This window comes from Hyperolius riggenbachi, chromosome 7 (assembly GCF_040937935.1).
Source record: "Hyperolius riggenbachi isolate aHypRig1 chromosome 7, aHypRig1.pri, whole genome shotgun sequence".
NCBI classification, from domain to species: domain Eukaryota; kingdom Metazoa; phylum Chordata; class Amphibia; order Anura; family Hyperoliidae; genus Hyperolius; species Hyperolius riggenbachi.
In genome coordinates, this window is record NC_090652.1 from 158,157,799 (window position 1) to 158,178,251 (window position 20,453).

Consider the following 20,453-nt stretch of genomic DNA (forward strand, 5'->3'; position numbering starts at 1 on the left):
GAACCTGTTAGCATATGCACAAAATGACACTAGTAGTTAAGTGCAAGAAAAGGAGGAAAAGCTTGTGCACAAGTGGAAATGAGTATAACACCAAAATTAACCAAATGCTATTAAATAATAAGCTAACTTTCTCATGGGGACAAAAAAACACTAGCAAGATGGAGGCTGACCTATTTCTTTCCTTTTGAATAATACCATGCTATGCGTCGTGGTACTCTCCCCGCCAGAGCTCGTCACAAGGGCAATGTAAGTCTATGGAGACTTGTACACAATTGAGAGTAGCATTAATCCAGGGATGCAGCGTAATATGGTGCGGTGCGATTGTCCTGCCACGGGCTCTCCTGCCGCAGGATGATCGTACCGCACAATATGTGAAAGTAGCCTCAAGCACACCTGAACTGGGGAAAAAAGTAGGTTTTCGCTTACCTGGGGGGTTCTTTCAGCCCCTGTAGTCTTCAAGGCCCATCCACATCCTCCATGTCCCCTACATTGTGCTGCTGTCATCCTAAATAACATTTCCGACCCAGCTGAGTCGTGGGCTATGGCCATGCTCTGTCCCAGCCACCTCCTTAATAGCGCTTCCATAGCTGAGAGTTTTATGTGCATGTGTTGGTCATAAACACTTGTAATGGCCCATACTCATGGGCTACTTTTGTGGCCTGTCGCTAGCACACGGGAGCGTGTGCGCGACAGGCCGGCGACAGCTTGTCGCCAGGTCCCTCTGCGTACACACGCGGAAGAGGGATTAGTGCAGCGACGGAAGCTGTCGCCGACGTTCCTCCCCCTCGCCGGAAGCGCCGTGTATTGTGTATTGGTTGCTGTCGCTAGTCCGCATACACACGCGGACTAGCGACAGTTGCGGCGAAGTTGCGGCGGCAACTGTCGCCATGCGATTGACCGCCGCCAATCGGCTGGCGACAGCAGCGACGAGTGACGGTTCGGGGTGCACGTCTCATACTCACGGGCGACCTGTCGGCGCAACACGCGCGTGCCACGTGGTTGCGCCGACAATTGTAGCCCGTGAGTATGGGCCATAACAGAGCATGCGCTGCAACAAGACTTTAATTTGCTTGGCAGCAGCACAACAAACGGGACCCGGAGGACACTGACAGGCATCGAAGGCTATGGGGGGCTGGAAGAAGCCCCAGATATGTAAGAAAAAAAATAAATTATTCCCCAGTTCAGGTGTGCTTTCTTTGTACCACTTAATATCTCTCAAATTCAGGGATACAATTTATTACAACATTTAGGAATGTAATATAGTGATGTAACAGATCAGTCACTTTAATTGTACTTATTTTGTTAAATGTAGTTTGCATTTTTTAATAATTGCCACCCTCCCCCCCCCCCCCCCTTCCCTTTTTACCCTGCTGGTCCAGGTTATTAACTTCAGCTTTGTTGGCAGTACTTAAAGGACGACTGTAGCAAGACGGCAATGGAGGCTGCCATACTTATTTCCTTTTAAGCAGTACGAGTTGCCTGACAGCCCTGCAGTATCTGAATAACACCAGAAACAAGTATGGAGCTAATCTTGTCTGATCTGGGAATAATGTCAGAAACACCTGATCTGCTACATGCTTGTTCAGGGTCCGTGGCTAAAAGTATTAGAGCTAGAGGATCAGCAGGATAGCCAGGTAACTAGGGTTGCTTAAAAGGAAATAAATATGGCAGCCTCCATAGCCCTGTTGCTACAGTTGTCCTTTAAATTGTTTTAGCATGTTACTACTTGTCTTCTGGAGTGTCACTTTACTAACCACACATTTGGGTATACTACAGTGATTCTACAGTGATCAGTGATTCTGTAGTAGATTCGTTTGTATGAATCCACTGTTATGGGGGGGGGGGGGGGGGATTTGCAGCTCAAAGCCGCAGGTAAGTGAAACTCTTGCTTTTATTTTTAGTTAAGGATCACTTTAATGCATTGGTATGCGTTAGTATTCTTTTCTTTTTTTTTTCTCTCTCTACTTAGCTGGGCATTGTGAAAAAGCATTTAGTTAAAACTCAGATAGTGGGAACTGAGCCAAAGGAAAACATGGACACTTTGGAAATCCGTTGACTAATAACTTAAACAGTTGCTCTGTTATTAGTCAACTATTAAGTGTCAAAGGACTCTAAGGTTCACACAAGACACATAAGCATACCATTTTCAACAGACATAACTGACATATCAATAGATCCAATTTTACCTATAGGACCCATCCAGCCACAACCATTTTCAGTTCAACCATTGTCACTGTTGTAATGTAATGCAAAGTTCCATCTTCCATGATTTTGCCAGACACCACATGTGCAACCATGCCAACAGAAACAATAAAAGCCTAAAGAGATGGACTACATCCATTCTCACTAGTGCTTCCAGCAGAAAGTCGGACATTACAAAATTCCTGCTGTTCCAAAGACAAAAGAGGGTGCAAGTGATTATAGCATGCTGAGCTATAAAACCAGATGCTACTTGGGAAAAGGCATGAGAGACATTGATGTTGCTCCACTCAGCTATGGGGACAATATTCTGGCACACAGCGATCTTGAACTAAACAGCTGGGAGAGCAGTAGGGACTTTAGGTGCAGGTGTAGGCAAATGTGTCCCTGTGCTGTGGCCACATGCTTTGCAACTTAATTTGTTTCCACAACTAGATCCAGCACTACTCTCTGTTGTGTCCTCAGCCCTCACTGGGGACACAATAGCTGGCAGCTTGTTGTTTGTTGTAACACTTGCTGCAGTGGACACAAATGGATAAAGGTGGACATACATCTATTGATTTGGCTGTACAATCGACCATTTGATTTGACCATTTTATCAAATCAAGAGAGAATCAAGTGTGTCGCAGTACGCTCAATTGATGAAAAGTGGCTGATACCATGTCGAATAGACCATCTTAGTTGATCGAGCAGGATGCAAGATATCTGTCAATCGCACAGGAATAGTCTTCTGTTCACATGTCATTCGATCGACTCTGAATCTATTTTTGCATTCAGAGCATGGAGACTCAACATCGGTCAGATCGAATGTGAAGGTGAATCACATAGGATATCGCTTGTAGTATGTGGGCCACTAGTTAATAGGCTTTCGATGAACCATACTGAATTCAATCGCCCAATAAAGTCGATCGTTTTGTCGATTGAATCAGAATCACTAGATGTATGGCTACTTTAACAAAATGGTTCTTCAGATTTATTGTGACCTTCCACGCTGTGGCTGCGGTTTTGTATGAACTCCGCCTGAGTCATATGAAAATCCTACAGTTCAATTTGACTGCTGAGTAGTGGAGCTGAATATACCCTTTTCTCTGAAATTAAGACATTGCCTGAAAGTAAGTCCTAGCAGGAATTTTGAGCATGCTCAAAATATAAGCCATACCCCGAAAGTAAGCCCTAGCTGCAGTAAGGGGAAAAAAGTACGGCAACTTGTGTTTCTACTGCAGACAATGCTCTTGCGGGCAAGACCAAGGCTCTGTCATTGGGCCAATCACTGCACTCGGAGTGCAGTGATCGGCCCAATAACCGAGCCATGGTCCCGCCTACGAGATCATCAGCTCCAGTAGAAACACAATTTGCCGTACTTCTTCCCCATATGCTAAAGATTGGGGACACAACAGCATGAGCTGGGGGCAGAAGAGGATTAGGGGGACAGCAGGAGGACAAACGGTTACATGGGAAACAGGAGTTTAGGGGATCGAGGAGGACACTGGTACAAGAGGGACACAGGGGCACACAAGAGGTGGATCCTGCAGAGGAAGAGGTAGCACAGTGGGGAAGGCAGGAGGGCACACGGCACAGGAACTTGTGTGTTCATAGAAATATAAGACATCCACTGAAAATAAGCCCTAGCAAAACATTTGGAGCAAAAACTAATATAAAACACTGTATTGTTTTCGGGGAAACATGATAGTGACTACCCCTGGTCACTCCTTATGCCCATAGATGGAAAGTAAACTGCATGAGTCACCAGAAAATGGTGGAGCAATCATATTGGAGACAGCAACTAGATTTGGTTAACCTGTATGATCTTTTCATATGGCTGGATAAGACAAAAGAAAACTGGATCAAGGTAGGAAACTGTATCTGGGCTGTTATTAAGCACTTCTAGTTTGGGCATAATAGTGAAATAAGTGTGAATATTTGTATAGCACTTTTCTCCTGTCTGACTCAAAGTGCTGAAGAGAAGCAGCTTCTGGGATGCGCTCAAGAGGCCATCCTGCAGTGTTAGGGAGTCTAGCCTTGAATTCCTTACTGAATAGGTACAGACCCTAGCCAGGATTCCAACCCTTCATATGCATGAATCTGCTTCTTGGTCACTTTAAAGGTTAATTGTTAATGTTGGAGATTATTATGTAAAGGTAAAATATTAAACTGCACCTCACAGAAGAGACATTATAAGTTGTTGTAAAAAATGTTATTTGTAGAACAGCAGCAGAGTACAGTACATCTCCAGACAATCATTAAGTGTGGAGCTTTCACCTTTTGTAGACCTTTCAAGCTATCCATTTAATTTGTAGGTCTTAGCAGAAATCATTTAATGGGCATTATAACTGACAGACAAAATCATTATAGCAATTTTAGCAGTGCGCCTTGTCTCCTGCAGTCTGGTACTACTGCTGGACTGTCATTGTAAAAGCCCTGCATAAAAACAGCTACTTGATATGCCTCTAACCCCATCTGACAAGGTCACATTCTGTTAGCAATAATGGCATTCGGTTTAAGGTTGGGGTTTCTGCATCCCTGTTGCTGTCTCCTCATAATGTAACTGGTATTGTTAAACTCGAATATAAGGGCTATAGAAGACCATATATCACATTGTGATTGGTGGTCAGTGCTTATTTTCTAAATAAATATTTTCTTTATAAATAATTATCCAGACTAGAAAAGGAGTATAAACATATGAAGCAGTTATCTGTAAAGGTATGCAGACACAGACACCCAATACATCAGTTTTTTTAGCTACACAGAACATCTATCTCAATCTATGGATTTCCTGCAGACACCACAGCCAAGGCCTGTGAGAAAGTGATGAGACAAGTTAAATATACAAATCTAATGCCCCCCCTTCCCCCCAATAGTCCAATGGCAGAATTATTTCCACTAAAGTTAAAGAAATGCTCTATCATGGGTGCCTGTATGTACAACGGGTTGGTCCATAAAAATGGGCCACTCTGGAGGTGGTCTGATTGTGCCTGGACATCTGCAGAGGATGATTTATAAAAACAAAAATTGAGGTTCTAAAATTGGGGCACATCAAAAAGTTTCAACTGAATTTATTTCAGATCGGTTATTTTGTTTACAATGAGCGGTAGAGTAGCAAGTTCTGTTGATTCACATTAGCGAAAAATCTGAAATCGCATTCATATAAATCAACTGTAAAACAATCATTGAAAAAGTTGTTTTTAATCAGTCTTTTTGACAAGTGCTTAAAAAAACGCGAATGGCCATCTTTAGATGTAGGTTAGTCTAGGGTTGGATTAGAGTTAATCGTCAGGGTTGGAGAAAGCACCAAGGTTATCATTACCAATAGATCAGTTTGTTGTGAAAGTTCTCTAACTAGCTGCTCATTATCATGTGAGCACCTGAGTTCTTCTCCCTTTAAAGACTGAACATGTTATCGAAACCAGGCAATCGGAGGCTTAAAAATCAATCACAATAAAATCAGTCACATAGTTTACTATATTTTTTCTTGTTGGAGAGCTAATGAACTGTCATGGTTTTTAAGGCCAAAAAAGAATGGAAGGGAGCACCGACGGGCAAAGAAAAGAGCGTGCCAAAACCCAAACCCAGTGCCTCTTGGGGAGCCCCAATGTAAGAAAACAGATGGGTCGACACCGCTGAATATATTTCGAAGCTCTTTATTCTATAAGTGGTCTGGCAGCAGTAACAGACCGCTGTTCCGGGTTAAACCCTTTCTTAGACTGCAATAGCCAGGATGGCTGCCCATCTGTTTTCACACAATGGTTAAGGCCTGCACACACTTGTAACGTAGATTGCCTAAAACAATTGTTCAATATTATTTTGGGTGACTTTTCCAAGTGTGTCCCCTGCCATCTGATGACAGCTTGTTATGGACATCCCAACCATGCCCAATTGCACTTGTAATGCCTTGACTACTGCAGTGCCCTGCTGTCTGGTCTCCCTATGACCCGAACAGCCCCACTGCAGTCCATCATAAATGCGGCAGCCAGAATTATCCACTGCTCCCATCGCTCCACCACGGCGGATCCCCTTCTTGAATCCCTCTACTGGCTTCCTATCCAGTCCAGAATCAGATTCAAGATACTGTGTCTGACCTACAAATCTGTCCACAAAACCTGTCCAACCTACATTTCTGATCTTACTCAGAGGTACACACCTAGCCGCTCACTCCGCTCTTCCAATGAACTTCGCCTAACCGCCCCCCCCCCGCATCACCCAGTCCCATGCACGCCTCCAGGACTTCTCAAGAGCTGCTCCAACACTATGGAACTCCCTACCTCCACCCACTAGGGCAGCCCCATCCTTCAACATCTTCAAGAAAGCCCTCAAAACTCACCTTTTTACTCTGGCCTACTACCCCTCACAAGTGCTCTAAACCCACAGCTGAACTCTGGTCCCCTACCTTCCGTGTCCTTACCTCTCCCTCTAGATTGTAAGCCTTTGGGCAGGGTCCTCCTCCTTTTGTGTCCTACCTGATCATGCACCTCCATTACTGTGAACCCATGCTATGCATCTGAGTGAACCCAACTTGCCTAATCTCCATGCTCCCCTCCATTGACTGACTAAGCATTACCTTGTACTCCTACTGTGCTGCCTGATCTGGTCTTTCTTGTATTCATGTATTGTCATTTTGCTGTATGCTGGGAAATTACTCCCTCTTGATTTTATTTCTCCTCTATCCATCGATCAAAACATGCTGATCTGCAGAGCACCTAAACCATGTTTGTATAAGGAAATGCTGTCCAAAACTATCAGGGACTATCACTTAGGACAGGGGTGTCCAAACTTTTTAAGCCAAGAGCCATATATAATTGTTCGCCGTTCTTGTTATCTGGCCGGCTGTGCTCTTCTGCGCCTGTGTGGCTTTGCTGCACACGCGCCCACCGTCGCATTCTCTCAGCTGCGAGGGTTCTGCACCTGCGCTGTAGTAATGCACAGGAACAGAACACTACCGGGCACGGAAGCGTCACAAAGTTGCACGCAACTGGGCATGCGCTGGAGCGCACAACTGGCCAGATTAATAGCACAAGAACGGAGCGGCTGGAGAGAACGGCGAGGGAGCCTACGCAGCTCGTGGAGCTGGAGGAAGCTGCAAGTAAGTATAAATACACACATCCATAACATCTCAGGTACATTTTAAGGGTCATATGTGCTGTATTGTGTGAATGTTTTGAAGTTACATTCCCTACTCAACTGCTTTGAGTTGGCTGCTAAACATTACAGTACTGTAAAAGAATGAAAGCATAAATACATTCATTACACAATTAGTCTTGCTGTTTTGAGTTTCCTGTTAAAGGATTGCTGGAAATGAATGTGCTGTTGTACTTGTTTGAATATGATAAGCGACTGGTGGATGGAATGCAAAGGCCATTGGGGGTAATTGATTGAGTACGGAGGCTATTTATTTTGTATTGCTGCTTAGTAACAGTACAGTTGTGAAACGCTACCACTTTATCTTACATGCTCTTTGTTTTCCATGCAGCCATGCGTGCTGGGGGATTTCGCAATGGCAGTTTAGGGAGCAGACCCAGTGCGCCCTTCAGGAGCAACGTTTATCAGCCTACTGAGATGGCAGTTGTGCTGAATGGTGGAACAGTAAGTACTGAGAAATCATGATTGTCAGTAGTTCAATTACCTGTCTGTCTCTCTAAACAGTTTGAACACATCAACGCTGCCAGTCACTGTCAGTGATTTTGATTGTATAACACTACTATGTAAGTGAACTTTTAAAGAGACACTGTAACAAAAAGAAACAAAAAATAACCCTCTGGGGGATACTTACCTCGGGCGGAGCGTCCGGCCCCCAATGAGGCATCCGTAAATTCTGTAACTTGAAGGAATCCAGCGCTGGCTCCCCTGAAAGTCCCTCGACAAGGCTTCACAAGGGTGCACAGGCGCGGGCAATATTTACCTACCGCGATCCTGCGCAGGCGCAATAGCGGCTCTGCATTCAGGTTAAGACAGAAATAGCCAACCCGATCGGATCCGCTCTACTGCGCAGGCGCGAAGGACTTGTGCCTGCGCTGTAGAGCGGATCCGATTTGGGTTTGGCAATTTCCCAAATGAAAAGCCGCCAGTGCACCTGTGCAGGATCACGGTAGGTAAATATTTACCTTGCCGCTGTTCGGGGGGCGCCGCTCTGGATTGCTGGGGCACCAGAGGACGATGAAAGCCTTGTTAGGATACAGAGGCTTCCCCCTTCCGAGGTAAGTATCCACCAGAGGGCTTTTCTTTTCATTACAGGTTTTCTTTAAAGCAAACGTAAACTGAAAATAAACATATGAGATAATTATACAGTATTTGTAGCAGTAATTGTATGTGCTGAAGAAGCTCCTTGCAGTCTTGTATTTCTATTTTCATTTTAAGGGAGTTACATTTTAACTCTGAAGTCTGCACAGCAGCCATTTCAGTGTGATGTACAATCTGATTCATTCAGCTGCACTTTTTATAAGGGGCACATTATGGGTACAAATATGGACATTGCCACAATCCACGGGAAAGATTATTACTACATTGAACATTTTTGATAGGAAGGCTCTAGGAAAACCTTGTTAGGGACACCATGGGCCTCATTCACACTTGCAAACACAGATGACGTACAATCGAAAAGCAATATGTGCAATCACATGCAATCTGCGCTTTGGTGCCTTGCGCTGCTGATCCCTTTTACTACAGTGAATGGATTATTGTTGTGCTTTGGCAAAAAATGCATGCAGCTGTGTGATGCGCTATCACACTTCTGCGCAGCATATGTAGTCTGAACATCAGACTATGCAATTCTGATGTTCTTGTGTGTCGCACACCATACCCATTACTGAAATGCGCACCGCAATGCGTATAGTGTGAACGAAGCCAACATTTTTTGAAACCGCTCTGTAACTGACCCTGATAAGTAGTGGAATAGATGAAGATAGAAGAGGGTCCTGGAAGTGTTTGGACTCTATAATTGTATAGAGTTAAACTATAACACAGTGTTCTCCAACCCTGTCCTCAAGGCCCACCAACAGTGCATGTTTTGTGGAAATCCACAGAGGTAGTTAATCAGCTCTGCTGAGACACTAATTACCTCACCTGTGCATGTTTGTGGTTTTCTGCAAAACATGTACTGTTGGTGGGCCTTGAGGACAGGGTTGAGGAGCTCTGCTATAACACACAAATTTCTACTAAATCATCTTGTCCTTTAGTTAGTCTTAGTTCAGTCTCCCATTTATTAGTGCAGATTACATTTGCATTAATTAGCAGTTCATACATTTTTATACATTTACATTCTTTGAAAAATATTGAAAGTTGCTGCATACAGTAGCTTCTTATTGCCAGTAGAGTAGGATTTCCTTCCCCAGTGCAGAGCAGATCTCCTGACCCCACCTACCTCTTCCTACTGCTGTGGGAAGCACAAAAACCACAGCATGTAATAAAGCATAAACTCTTCACGTACCCTCCCCAGTGTGTTTATTAACCACTTCCCGACCGCCTAACGCACAGGGGCGGCCGGGAAGCGGAGCCCGCAAGGACCAGCTCACCCACAGAGGTGGCGGTCCTTGTAAGGGCATGGACGGAGCGATCGCGTCATCCGTGACGCGATCCTCCGCCGGCGCCTGTCTCCACTCACCCGCCGCAACATCCCATGTTAACCCCGCGATCGCCGCATACAAAGTGTATAATACACTTTGTAATGTTTACAAAGTGTATTATACAGGCTGCCTCTTGCCCTGGTGGTCCCAATGTCCGAGGGACCACCAGGGCAGGCTGCAGCCACCCTATGTCGCACCCAAGCACACTGATTTCTCCCCCCCCTGCCCCAGATCGCCCACAGCATCCCTCAGACCCCCTGCCCACCCCCCAGACCCCTGTTTGCACCCAATCACCCCCCTAATCACCCATCAATCACTCCCGGTCACTATCTGTAAACGCTATTTTTTTTTTTATCCCCCCCCTGCCCCCTCCTGATCACCCCCCACCCCTCAGATTCTCCCCAGACCCCCCCCCCCTCTCCTGTGTACTGTATGCATCTATCCCCCTGATCACCTGTCAATCACCCATCAATCACCCCCTGTCACTGCCACCCATCAATCAGCCCCTAACCTGCCCCTTGCGGGCAATCTGATCACCCACCCACACCAATAGATCGCCCGCAGATCCGACGTCAGATCACCTCCCAAGTGCAGTGTTTACATCTGTTATCTACCCTAAACATCCACTAATTACCCATCAATCACCCCCTATCACCACCTGTCACTGTTACCCATCAGATCAGACCCTAATCTGCCCCTTGCGGGCACCCAATCACCCGCCTACACGCTCAGATTGCCCTCAGACCGCCCTTATCAATTCGCCAGTGCAATATTTACATCTGTGCTTCCCTGTAATAACCCACTGATCACCTGTCAATCGCCTATCAATCACCCCCTGTCACTGCCACCCATCAATCAACCCCTGTCACTGCCACCCATCAATCAGCCCCTAACCTGCCCCTTGCGGGCAATCTGATCACCCACCCACACCAATAGATCGCCCGCAGATCCGACGTCAGATCACCTCCCAAGTGCAGTGTTTACATCTGTTCCCTACCCTAAACACCCACTAATTACCCATCAATCACCCATCAATCACCACCTGTCACTGTTACCCATCAGATCAGACCCTAATCTGCCCCTTGCGGGCACCCAATCAACCGCCTACACGCTCAGATTGCCCTCAGACCCCCCCTTATCAATTCGCCAGTGCATTAGTTACATCTGCTCTTCCCTGTAATAACCCACTGATCACCTGTCAATCACCTGTCAATCACCCATCAATCACCCCCTGTCACTGCCACCCATCAATCACCCCCTGTCACTGCCACTCATCAATCAGCCCCTAACCTGCCCCTTGCGGGCAATCTGATCACCCACCCACACCAATAGTTCGCCCGCAGATCCGACGTCAGATCACCTCCCAAGTGCAGTGTTTATATCTGTTCTCTACCCTAAACACCCACTAATTACCCATCAATCACCCCCTGTCACTGCTACCTATCAGATTAGACCCCTATCTGCCCCTAGGGCACTCAATCACCCGCCCACACCCTCAGAATGCCCTCAAGCCCCAGCCCTGATCACCTCGCCAGTGCATTGCTTGCATCTATTTCCCCCTCTAATCACACCTTGAGAAACCCATCAATCACCTCCTGTCACCCCCTAGCACACCTACCCATCAGATCAGGCCCTAATTTGCCCCGTGTGGGCTCCTGATCACTCGGCCAAACCCTCAGATCCCCCTCATACCCCCTTCCGATCACCTCCCCAGTGCATTGATTGCATCTATTTTCCCCTCTAACCACCCCCTGAGACACCCATCAATCACCTCCTGTCACCGCCCTAGCACTCCTATCCATCAGATCAGGCCCAATACAACCGGTCATCTAAAAGGCCACCCTGCATATGACCGGTTTCACAAAATTCGCCCCCTCATAGACCACCTGTCATCAAAATTTGCAGATGCTTATACCCCTGAACAGTCATTTTGAGACATTTGGTTTCCAGACTACTCACGGTTTTGGGCCCGTAAAATGCCAGGGCGGTATAGGAACCCCACAAACTGACCCCATTTTAGAAAAAAGACACCCCAATGTATTCTGTTAGGTGTATTTGAAAAAAAAAACAAAAATCAATTCCCGCTAACTTTTGACAAAAAATAAAATCTTCTATGAACTCGTCATACACCTAACAGAATACCTTGGGGTGTCTTCTTTCTAAAATGGGGTCACTTGTGGGGTTCCTATACTGCCCTGGCATTTTAGGGGCCCTAAACCGTGAGGAGTAGTCTAGAAAACAAATGCCTCAAAATGACCTGTGATTAGGACGTTGGGCCCCTTAGCGCACCTAGGCTGCAAAAAAGTGTCACACATGTGGTATCGCCGTACTCAAGAGAAGTAGTATAATGTGTTTTGGGGTGTATTTTTACACATACCCATGCTGGGTGGGAGAAATCTCTCTGTAAATGGACAATTGTGTGTAAAAAAAAATTAAACAATTGTCATTTACAGAGATATTTCTCCCACCCAGCATGGGTATGTGTAAAAATACACGCCAAAACACATTATACTACTTCTCCTGAGTACAGCGGTACCACATATGTGGCACTTTTTTACACCCTAAGTACGCTAAGGGGCCCAAAGTCCAATGAGTACCTTTAGGATTTCACAGGTCATTTTGCGACATTTGGTTTCAAGACTACTCCTCACGGTTTAGGGCCCCTAAAATGCCAGGGCAGTATAGGAACCCCACAAATGACCCCATTCTAGAAAGAAGACACCCAAACGTATTCCGTTAGGGAGTTCATAGAAGACTTTATTTTTTGTCACAAGTTAGCGGAAAATGACACTTTGTGAAAAAAAAACAATTAAAATCAATTTCCGCTAACTTGTGACAAAAAAATAAAAACTTCTATGAACTCACCATACTCCTAACGGAATACCTTGGGGTGTCTTCTTTCTAAAATGGGGTCATTAGTGGGGTTCCTATACTGCCCTGGCATTTTAGGGGCCCTAAACCGTGAGGAGTAGTCTTGAAACAAAAATGACCTGTGAAATCCTAAAGGTACTCATTGGACTTTGGGCCCCTTAGCGCAGTTAGGCTGCAAAAAAGTGCCAATCATGTGGTATCGCCGTACTCGGGAGAAGTAGTATAATGTGTTTTGGGGTGTATTTTTACACATACCCATGCTGGGTGGGAAAAATACCTCTGTAAATGACAATCTTTTTTGATTTTTTTTTTACACACAATTGTCCATTTACAGAGTTATTTCTCCCACCCAGCATCTCCCACCCAGCATTCTCCCACTTTCAGCATAGTACTGAAAGGTTCAAAAGCTCTTTTTTTCCTGTGTGGGAGCTCATTGAACCAGATTTTGTCACACTGACAAGGCTGCTTTTCACACTTCAGAATTAAATTATCAGTCCTTTTATTGAAAATAAGAATACAAGACTCACAGTTCTATTTACCATTCCTAATATACACACAATTATTGTGTCTTAAGTTTATTGTAAGTGCAGGTTTGCTGTAACTTTATTTTTTTTTAAACCTCTTGTTGAGGATGTAGGAGGATGTAGTTCTGATCACAGGGAATTAGGACTGTTTTTCATTTAAAATGAAAAGCACACAAGGAAGATCACAATCCTTTTCCCCCCCCTGCACTTGCTGTGTGATTTTTGGTCCAAAAGTGTTGCAATTGGAAAATTACTTTTAATTGCACTAAATATCAATCGCATAATAAATGCTGCATGAAGTGCATTTGCCATTCAACAAGAAACACACCACAATGCACAAGTAAAAATGAGCACTGCGATTTGCAAAAGAAAAAGTGTCCTCATGATCATCGTATTTCCTTGTTTCTAAGAATTGAAATGGAGGGCATTCAGTGGAAAACTAGCCTAAATCTCTCAGCAATAGTCTAGGGAGGAGGAACAACTCTGTGCTCTCAGTGAAAGCTTGTTGCTAGCATGTCACTGATGATGGGATAGGAGGATAAGTTTTGGACAGCTCACAGACTGCTATTCAGTTCATTATCCTAAATAATCCAAAGGAGTTCATTGCAAATTATTCCTGGTTGTGTGCAGACTGCTTCTCTACTCCCCAAAAATGTTGTGCTCATTATTGCTCATTATCGAAATTACGAGTAGCACTTGCTGGCTGCGGAAGAAGGGGGATTAACGTACCATTGTCGCTGCCTATAGCTGATGCGTTCCACGTCACTCCCATGCTTCCTTATTCCGGGTTGAAGATGGAAGCGACATGGAACAGGAATGGAGCACATCAGCTATAAACGGCAGCGTGGGTAAGTGGCCCTCCCGCGGCCAGCAAGTGCTACTCGAAATTTAGATTACGAACAACCCTACTAGCAGCCAGTCACTGGTCACATGGGCATAAAAACAACAAATTCCAAACGTTTGAGATTTGCATAAGAAAGTTATGCATTAGTCAGTTATACCTGAGCAGGATCTACCTGTCAGTCAACTGCTGTGGTACATATGGGCTGATGTGACTTCTAAACTGTAGCCATGCTCACCTTTAAGGATGGTCGGAATGCCAATTTCCGATTCCGCAGTAAATCCGCATTCCGTCATGTACCAATTACCGATTCCGCTACCAATTTCCGCATTCCAATGCGGAATTTCCGCCGGAAATCATGGAAATTCCGCCCGACTTTAACATAGATTTTTTCTCAAAAACTATAAGGTCTTTTTGAAAACTTTTTTTTGCATCTTGTTCAGAAGATTCTTTAATAACTCCTTTAAATTTGGTGTTTCTAGGACCTACGGGGGCTTTGCTATTAACCGCTAAAGTCGGCGGATTTTTACTGTAATGTTAAATGCAGAAAACAGGCAGATGCAGATTTTCTACATTTTACATTACAGTAAAAATCCGCCGACTTTAGCAGTTAATAGAAAAGCCCCCTTAAGTCCTAGAAACACCAAATTATCAGGGTTTATTAAACAGAATCTTCTGAACAAGATGCAAAAAAAGTTTTCAAAAAGACCTTATAGTTTTTGAGAAAATCGATGTTAAAGTCGGGCGGAATTTCCGCGATTTCCGGCGGAAATCCGCCTACGGCACTTGCATTACCGATTTCCGCATTCCGATGCGGAAATGCAATTTCCAATCGGAATTTCGGAAATTGCATTTCCAGGGAATCCGAATGAGCATCCCTACTCACCTTAAACAAAACACTGTCACTGATTAAGCCTCAGCTTAACTATTACTATTATTAAGGATTTGTACAGTGCCAGTATCTTCAGTGGCGCTGTAGACCATGAATAAATGACTCCTCTCTCTGCTCCCTTAAATTAGATCTAAACTCAAAACTTCCTCTAAACCTGAAGTTTTAACCTGGATTTACATTCAAAAGAGCACAGAAAAGTTTAAGCCTCAGTCTTTACTTAAAGGACAACTGAAGTGAGAAATATATGGAGGCTGCCATATTTATTTCCTTTTAAACCATAACAGTTCCCTGGCAGTCCTGCTGGTCTATTAGGATGCAGTAGTGTCTGAATAATGCCAGAAACAAGCATGAAGCTACTCTTTCAGATCTGACAATAATGTCAGAAACACCTGATCTGCATATGCTTGTTCAGCATCTCTGGCTAAAAGTATTAGAGAAAAAGGATCAGCAGGACTGCCAGGCAACTGGTATTGCTTAAAAGGAAATTAATATCGCAGCCTCCATATCCTTCTTGCTTCAGTTGCCCTTTAATAGCAGAGTACCGCATCTCTACAAGCAGATCTCTAATGTACACACGATGCGTTTTTTCAGTCGATTTTCCGCTCGATTCTCTTATCTTTTCATATCAATTTCCATTCAGCTCTATGAGAAACCGACTAGAAAAATGATCAGAAATATCGAACATGACGGAAATGATCTATCGATCCATCTATCTAACACAAAATTGTATGGTGTGTACCTAGCATAAGGTTTCTTACAGCTACTGATAAGACAATACAAACAAAGAAACCAAGAGCAGTGGCTTTTTTCAGCAACTCCTATAGGCACGTACACACGCCGTACTTGAGCAGATCTGTCAGAGACAGTCTTATCAGTCTGCTGACAGCTTGTACACACGTGCTACTGTCGGCAGAACGTCCACCCAGTGGGAGGGTCTGACGGACCCGTCGTTTGCTAAAGTATGGCATGTGTATGCGCCTTATAGGTGCGTACACACGCCTGATTCATTCAAACGACGGGTCGTCAGACCCTCACGCGGGGCCGCCGTTCTGCCGACAGTTTCCCCGTGTGTACAGCCTGTCGGAAGGCTGATAAGGCTGCTTTTGACCGATCCACTGAGCGAGTGTGTACGCGCCTTATGTGGAATAAGACTTTTTTCATTGTGTGCTGTGAAAGAGTTTGGGTTCACTTAAAAGTCCACTTAAAAGTGGACCTGAACTCTTGCACAGGCCAGAAGGAAAACAGTGAAATGCACCCAATATGTATTTAGAGAGTTTAACCTGTCTAATTATCCCTCATCTGTGACTAATCTCAACTGTAATTTGATCTCTCAGCTGTGTCAGCTGGTTGCCTCAGAAGATGTTAATCCTATGTCTGCATCTATGAAAGCAGGAAGTAGACACACTGCAGATTTATTGCAGGCTTTGTATAAGCTGTAACAATGTTTTTCTTTAAAGGTCTTTATGCTGTTGCTTATCTTGTAGAGCAGAGAGGAAGTTCTGAGTTCAGGTTTACTTTAAGCAAGTCATGAAAAGGTCATTACACGCAAGCAATCAACTACTCCTGACTGATTTTTCAGTGAGGAAGAAGTCCTCTATGAATCAGATTGCAGTATTCAGACTCAAGGTGGCCACAGACATTACAATGTTTTTTTTTATTTAGTCAATTCTACCAATCCGATCTAATTTTTCAGTTGATTGGAAGTCTTGAAGAAATTGTTAGATTTAACACACGTGTTTGAGATTGCTGCAATTTCAGGAAAAAATATTGTACAGCTCGAAAAAGTTGGTTGGATAGAAAACCCTTCCTGCTTGGCAACCTTTCACTCAATAATCAACTTTTCATTTTGTATTTTCATAGAACTACATTTTCCACTGTGACTTTTATCACTATATTCCATCTCTGTACATCTATCAATATCTCATTCGATCATTTGCAAATCCATCACGTACAACACAATTCTTGGTAAAATTGGTCTGAATTTTAAAACATGTCCAATCTCAAAAAAATCGTGAAAACTAGAAATTTGATTGAATTTCTCGATTGAAAAATAATAAAAACCTTTCAATTTTTGGTACAATTAATTGTTTTAATTGAATTGTGGTCAAATCGAACAGAAAAATTGTAACGTGTGTGGCCACCTTCAGACTTAAAGGGGTTCTTTCGCGAAAAAAGTAGGCAGTTAAAAAATGTGACAGATGACAGGTTTTGGGCCAGTCCATCTTTTTAAGGGGGATTCTCAGGGCTTTCTTTGTTTTCAACAGCATTTCCTGAAAAACAGTTGCAAAATCTAACTGACATAATAGTGTGCAAGTGATTAGGGAGGCCGGCAGGTATCTTGCTATTTTGGCAGTTAAACTGCTGTTCAGGAAATGCTGTTGAAAACAAAGAAAGCCCTGAGAATCCCCCTTAAAAAGATGGACTGGCCCAAAACCTGTCATCTGTCACATTTTTTAACTGCCTACTTTTTTCGCGAAAGAACCCCTTTAAGTAGAAATCTGATAAAGAAATCAGTTGAACTGCTGCCTTGCTTGCTTTGTAGTGCTGTATTCAGCCTTGAATTTCTTGCTGCTCCTCCCCTGTGTCCCCAAGTAAAATGTTAGTATCACACCTGATAAATCTTCCATAGGATAAACATCCCAGAATTGCTCAGAGGTTTATAAGCCATGCAGGGGATCAGTAGATCACTTCCAGATTTAATTGATGTACCAAGCTCTGCTAAAGAAAACACTGAAAAAACAAACAATCACATGTTGTAGCAACTTGAATCTGATAAGTCCTGCACAGTACAGTAGAGTCTAAATGCCTCAAAGTGAAGGTTCAAGTACTCCTATTTTCCAAGGTTAAAACCTATGTAATGGTTTGCACTGATTTTTCACGTATTAAATGCTGTATATTTCATATTTACCTGGAGATCAAAGCTGTAACAAAAAAAAAAAAAAAAGAATCCAGTGTTCCTGAAAATGACACTTTTGGTTTTATCTTTTATTGTATGAAAACTGTATGCTGAATACAGGGCACTAATGCTATACCTGTGTCATTGTCATATAAAATATGGATATGTGTGAATTAGGATGGATAAGATACACAGTCTGTTTTCTTTTTACACATTTTCACTCATTGCCAAAACAGATCAATCATTTTTCACTTAGCTGTGGGTTGCCATCCTCTGGGTGAAGATGCATTAGACAGCTTGTTGCAGGAGTGATTTTTAGCAGGCTTATTAGTCATTAGCCTCTCTCTGTCTCTCGAGAAACAGTGGTTGGATATCCCTGTAAGCTTTTAATGAGATATCCCTGTCTGTGGTCATCTGAAAACATTGCACAATCCATGTATACCATTCATTGCACATGACAGTCTAAAGAGCCCTGAGGTGGTCTCCTTTTAATTTTCTATCATCATCAATCAGCTCATGAACACATGTGACCATATGCCATAAAATGTTCATTGCAAAACACTAGATATAACCGTCTAATGGATGCATTACAAGGGCTTCATTCAAGTTAGGAATTAAATAGTATCCTTTTGTTTTTCTGACTCTGCTAGTTAAAAGGCATTAATAATACAACCATTGGCATCCAGTGTATACAAGCTCAATATGCTTTACAAATGGTGCATTATTGATCTGAGTATGTAAAAGCACAGGGGGGCTTTGCATGCTTTACGTATATGCAGGTACCTACCATAGTAGGCAGCGTGATCAGTACTCCCAGAACTAGAGATCAGAGGCTGCTAAAATCCTAGGCAGTTGCTGGACTATTAAATGTTTATCCATGCAAGCCTACCGGATGACCGGTGGGGATGGATCCCCCACCCCCTTACTGATATTCAGGGTAGGTCTGTGGATGGATTGCCAGAGAATATCAATAAACGTGTATATACAGCCTCCTCCCCACAGCCATACGTATTTTAAGGACCCGTCTGTGAACTTATTGCCCTGGGATGACTTTAAAACTTACGTTTTTCAAATACTACCAAAAGAAAGCTCCATCTTTTCTGAAAGAAAAAGCCGTACCATATACTGAAATAAATGAGATTATAGGGAAAGCTGGGTAATGAATAAGTAAAATAATACCTTTTATTGATCCTCTTAGTTAGACATCCATGGATGTGATACACAGTGGGGGTGGAGCAATGGCCTGATGGCTGTTTCACGGTGCCACCACTTGAGCCACTGATGAAGCAGTAGCACAGCAAAACAGCTGCCAGGCCATTGCTCCACCTGTGCCCTCACTGCGTACCACTTCCATGTTTGTCTAAAAAGATCAATAAAAGTTATTGTTTTACTTATTCAGCGTCCAGCTTTCATTATAATTGTATTGGACTTTGCTTGTACTGTGTGCACAAGCCTTGAAATACTGATCCTGCTTTCCACTTCTCCTGCCTGCATTTAGTGCCAGTGAGTGTTTTCTTCTCTTAATTTATCAAAATAAATGTGATGTGTTAATTCAGACCATCCAAGTGGAAAATGGCCTGTTAAAGGGACTCCGAGCTCAACATAAATAATAAAATAGTACTCACCTGGGGCTTTCTGCAGCCCAGTGTAGGTCGGGACATCCCACGGCGGCCTACTGGCTCTTCTCCCATCACCTCTTCAGAAATGGCTTCCATAAACGTCATTTGCTGACATCACACGCCAGCCGCCTAGCGTCATCACGGCGGCCAGCATGATGACGCAAGGCGGGGGCGTGTGACGTCAGCAAATGAGGTTTACGGAAGAGGAGCCCGACTCTCGTCCCAGTGTCGCCCGGCTGCCGCCCGCCAGCCATTTCTGAAGAGGTGATGGGAGAAGAGCCAGGAGGCCGCCGTGGGACGTCCCGACCTACACTGGGCTGCAGAAAGCCCCAGGTGAGTACTATTTTTTATTATTTATGTTGAGCTCGGAGTCCCTTTAAGGAGGAAGGGGATTTAACTTTAACAGGAAATTGTCTCTAAAGTTATGATATTGGATCCGCTGTATAAAATGGCCTCGAGGAATTTGGCATAAAAGTCTAGCCAGGAATATTTTTATTCAGTTGTGTATTGTAGAGAGGTGTTAGAACTTTTGTCAGGTTGTTAGTTTTATCAGTTTTCCCACTGGGATAGAATTCCCTTTACTTCTGGTAAAACGAAGGGCTTTTATGTGAGTGTAATGTGATAAGGAAGTTTAGAGATGGCAATAAACCGTTCAGAGGTTTTGGTTATTTACCTCTTTAAGAATTTTGTATTCATTAATGCATCTGTCTGTATTGAATTTAGGGGGTACTGAACAGACATTGTACATAAGTAATGAGGAGAAGTGCTAAGGAACAAAGACAACAGTACCAGCCATGCTTAGAAGCACAGTGTTGACATTTTGCAAGCTTCTGGTCTGTGTAACACATAGTGGAAGTGCTAAATGGTGGCCCAGACTCTTCCGTCGGTTCAGGAAGTCTCTGTAGTTTATGCCACTAATGAAGGATAGGACTCCTAGGAATCACTCCTATGAATCTGCATACTTTAAATTGAAAAGAATCAGATAAGGTTATATTAAAGGGATCTTAGCAGCTCCTGGTTTCAAATAGCTGAAAGGGCTGCCATGTTTAACCCTGCTC

General features: G+C 43.7%; 1 protein-coding gene across 3 annotated transcripts in view; it reads left to right on the plus strand.

The window, feature by feature from the left end:
* GPRC5B (G protein-coupled receptor class C group 5 member B) overlaps nucleotides 1–20,453 on the plus strand; it is a 123,882-nt gene that overhangs the window by 46,082 nt on the left and 57,347 nt on the right. For all 3 annotated transcript variants that reach the window (XM_068244796.1, XM_068244798.1, XM_068244797.1), the window contains exon 3: nucleotides 7,664–7,776. In XM_068244796.1, coding sequence (XP_068100897.1) covers nucleotides 7,664–7,776 — 113 coding nt within the window. The remainder of the gene's footprint in view (nucleotides 1–7,663; nucleotides 7,777–20,453) is intronic.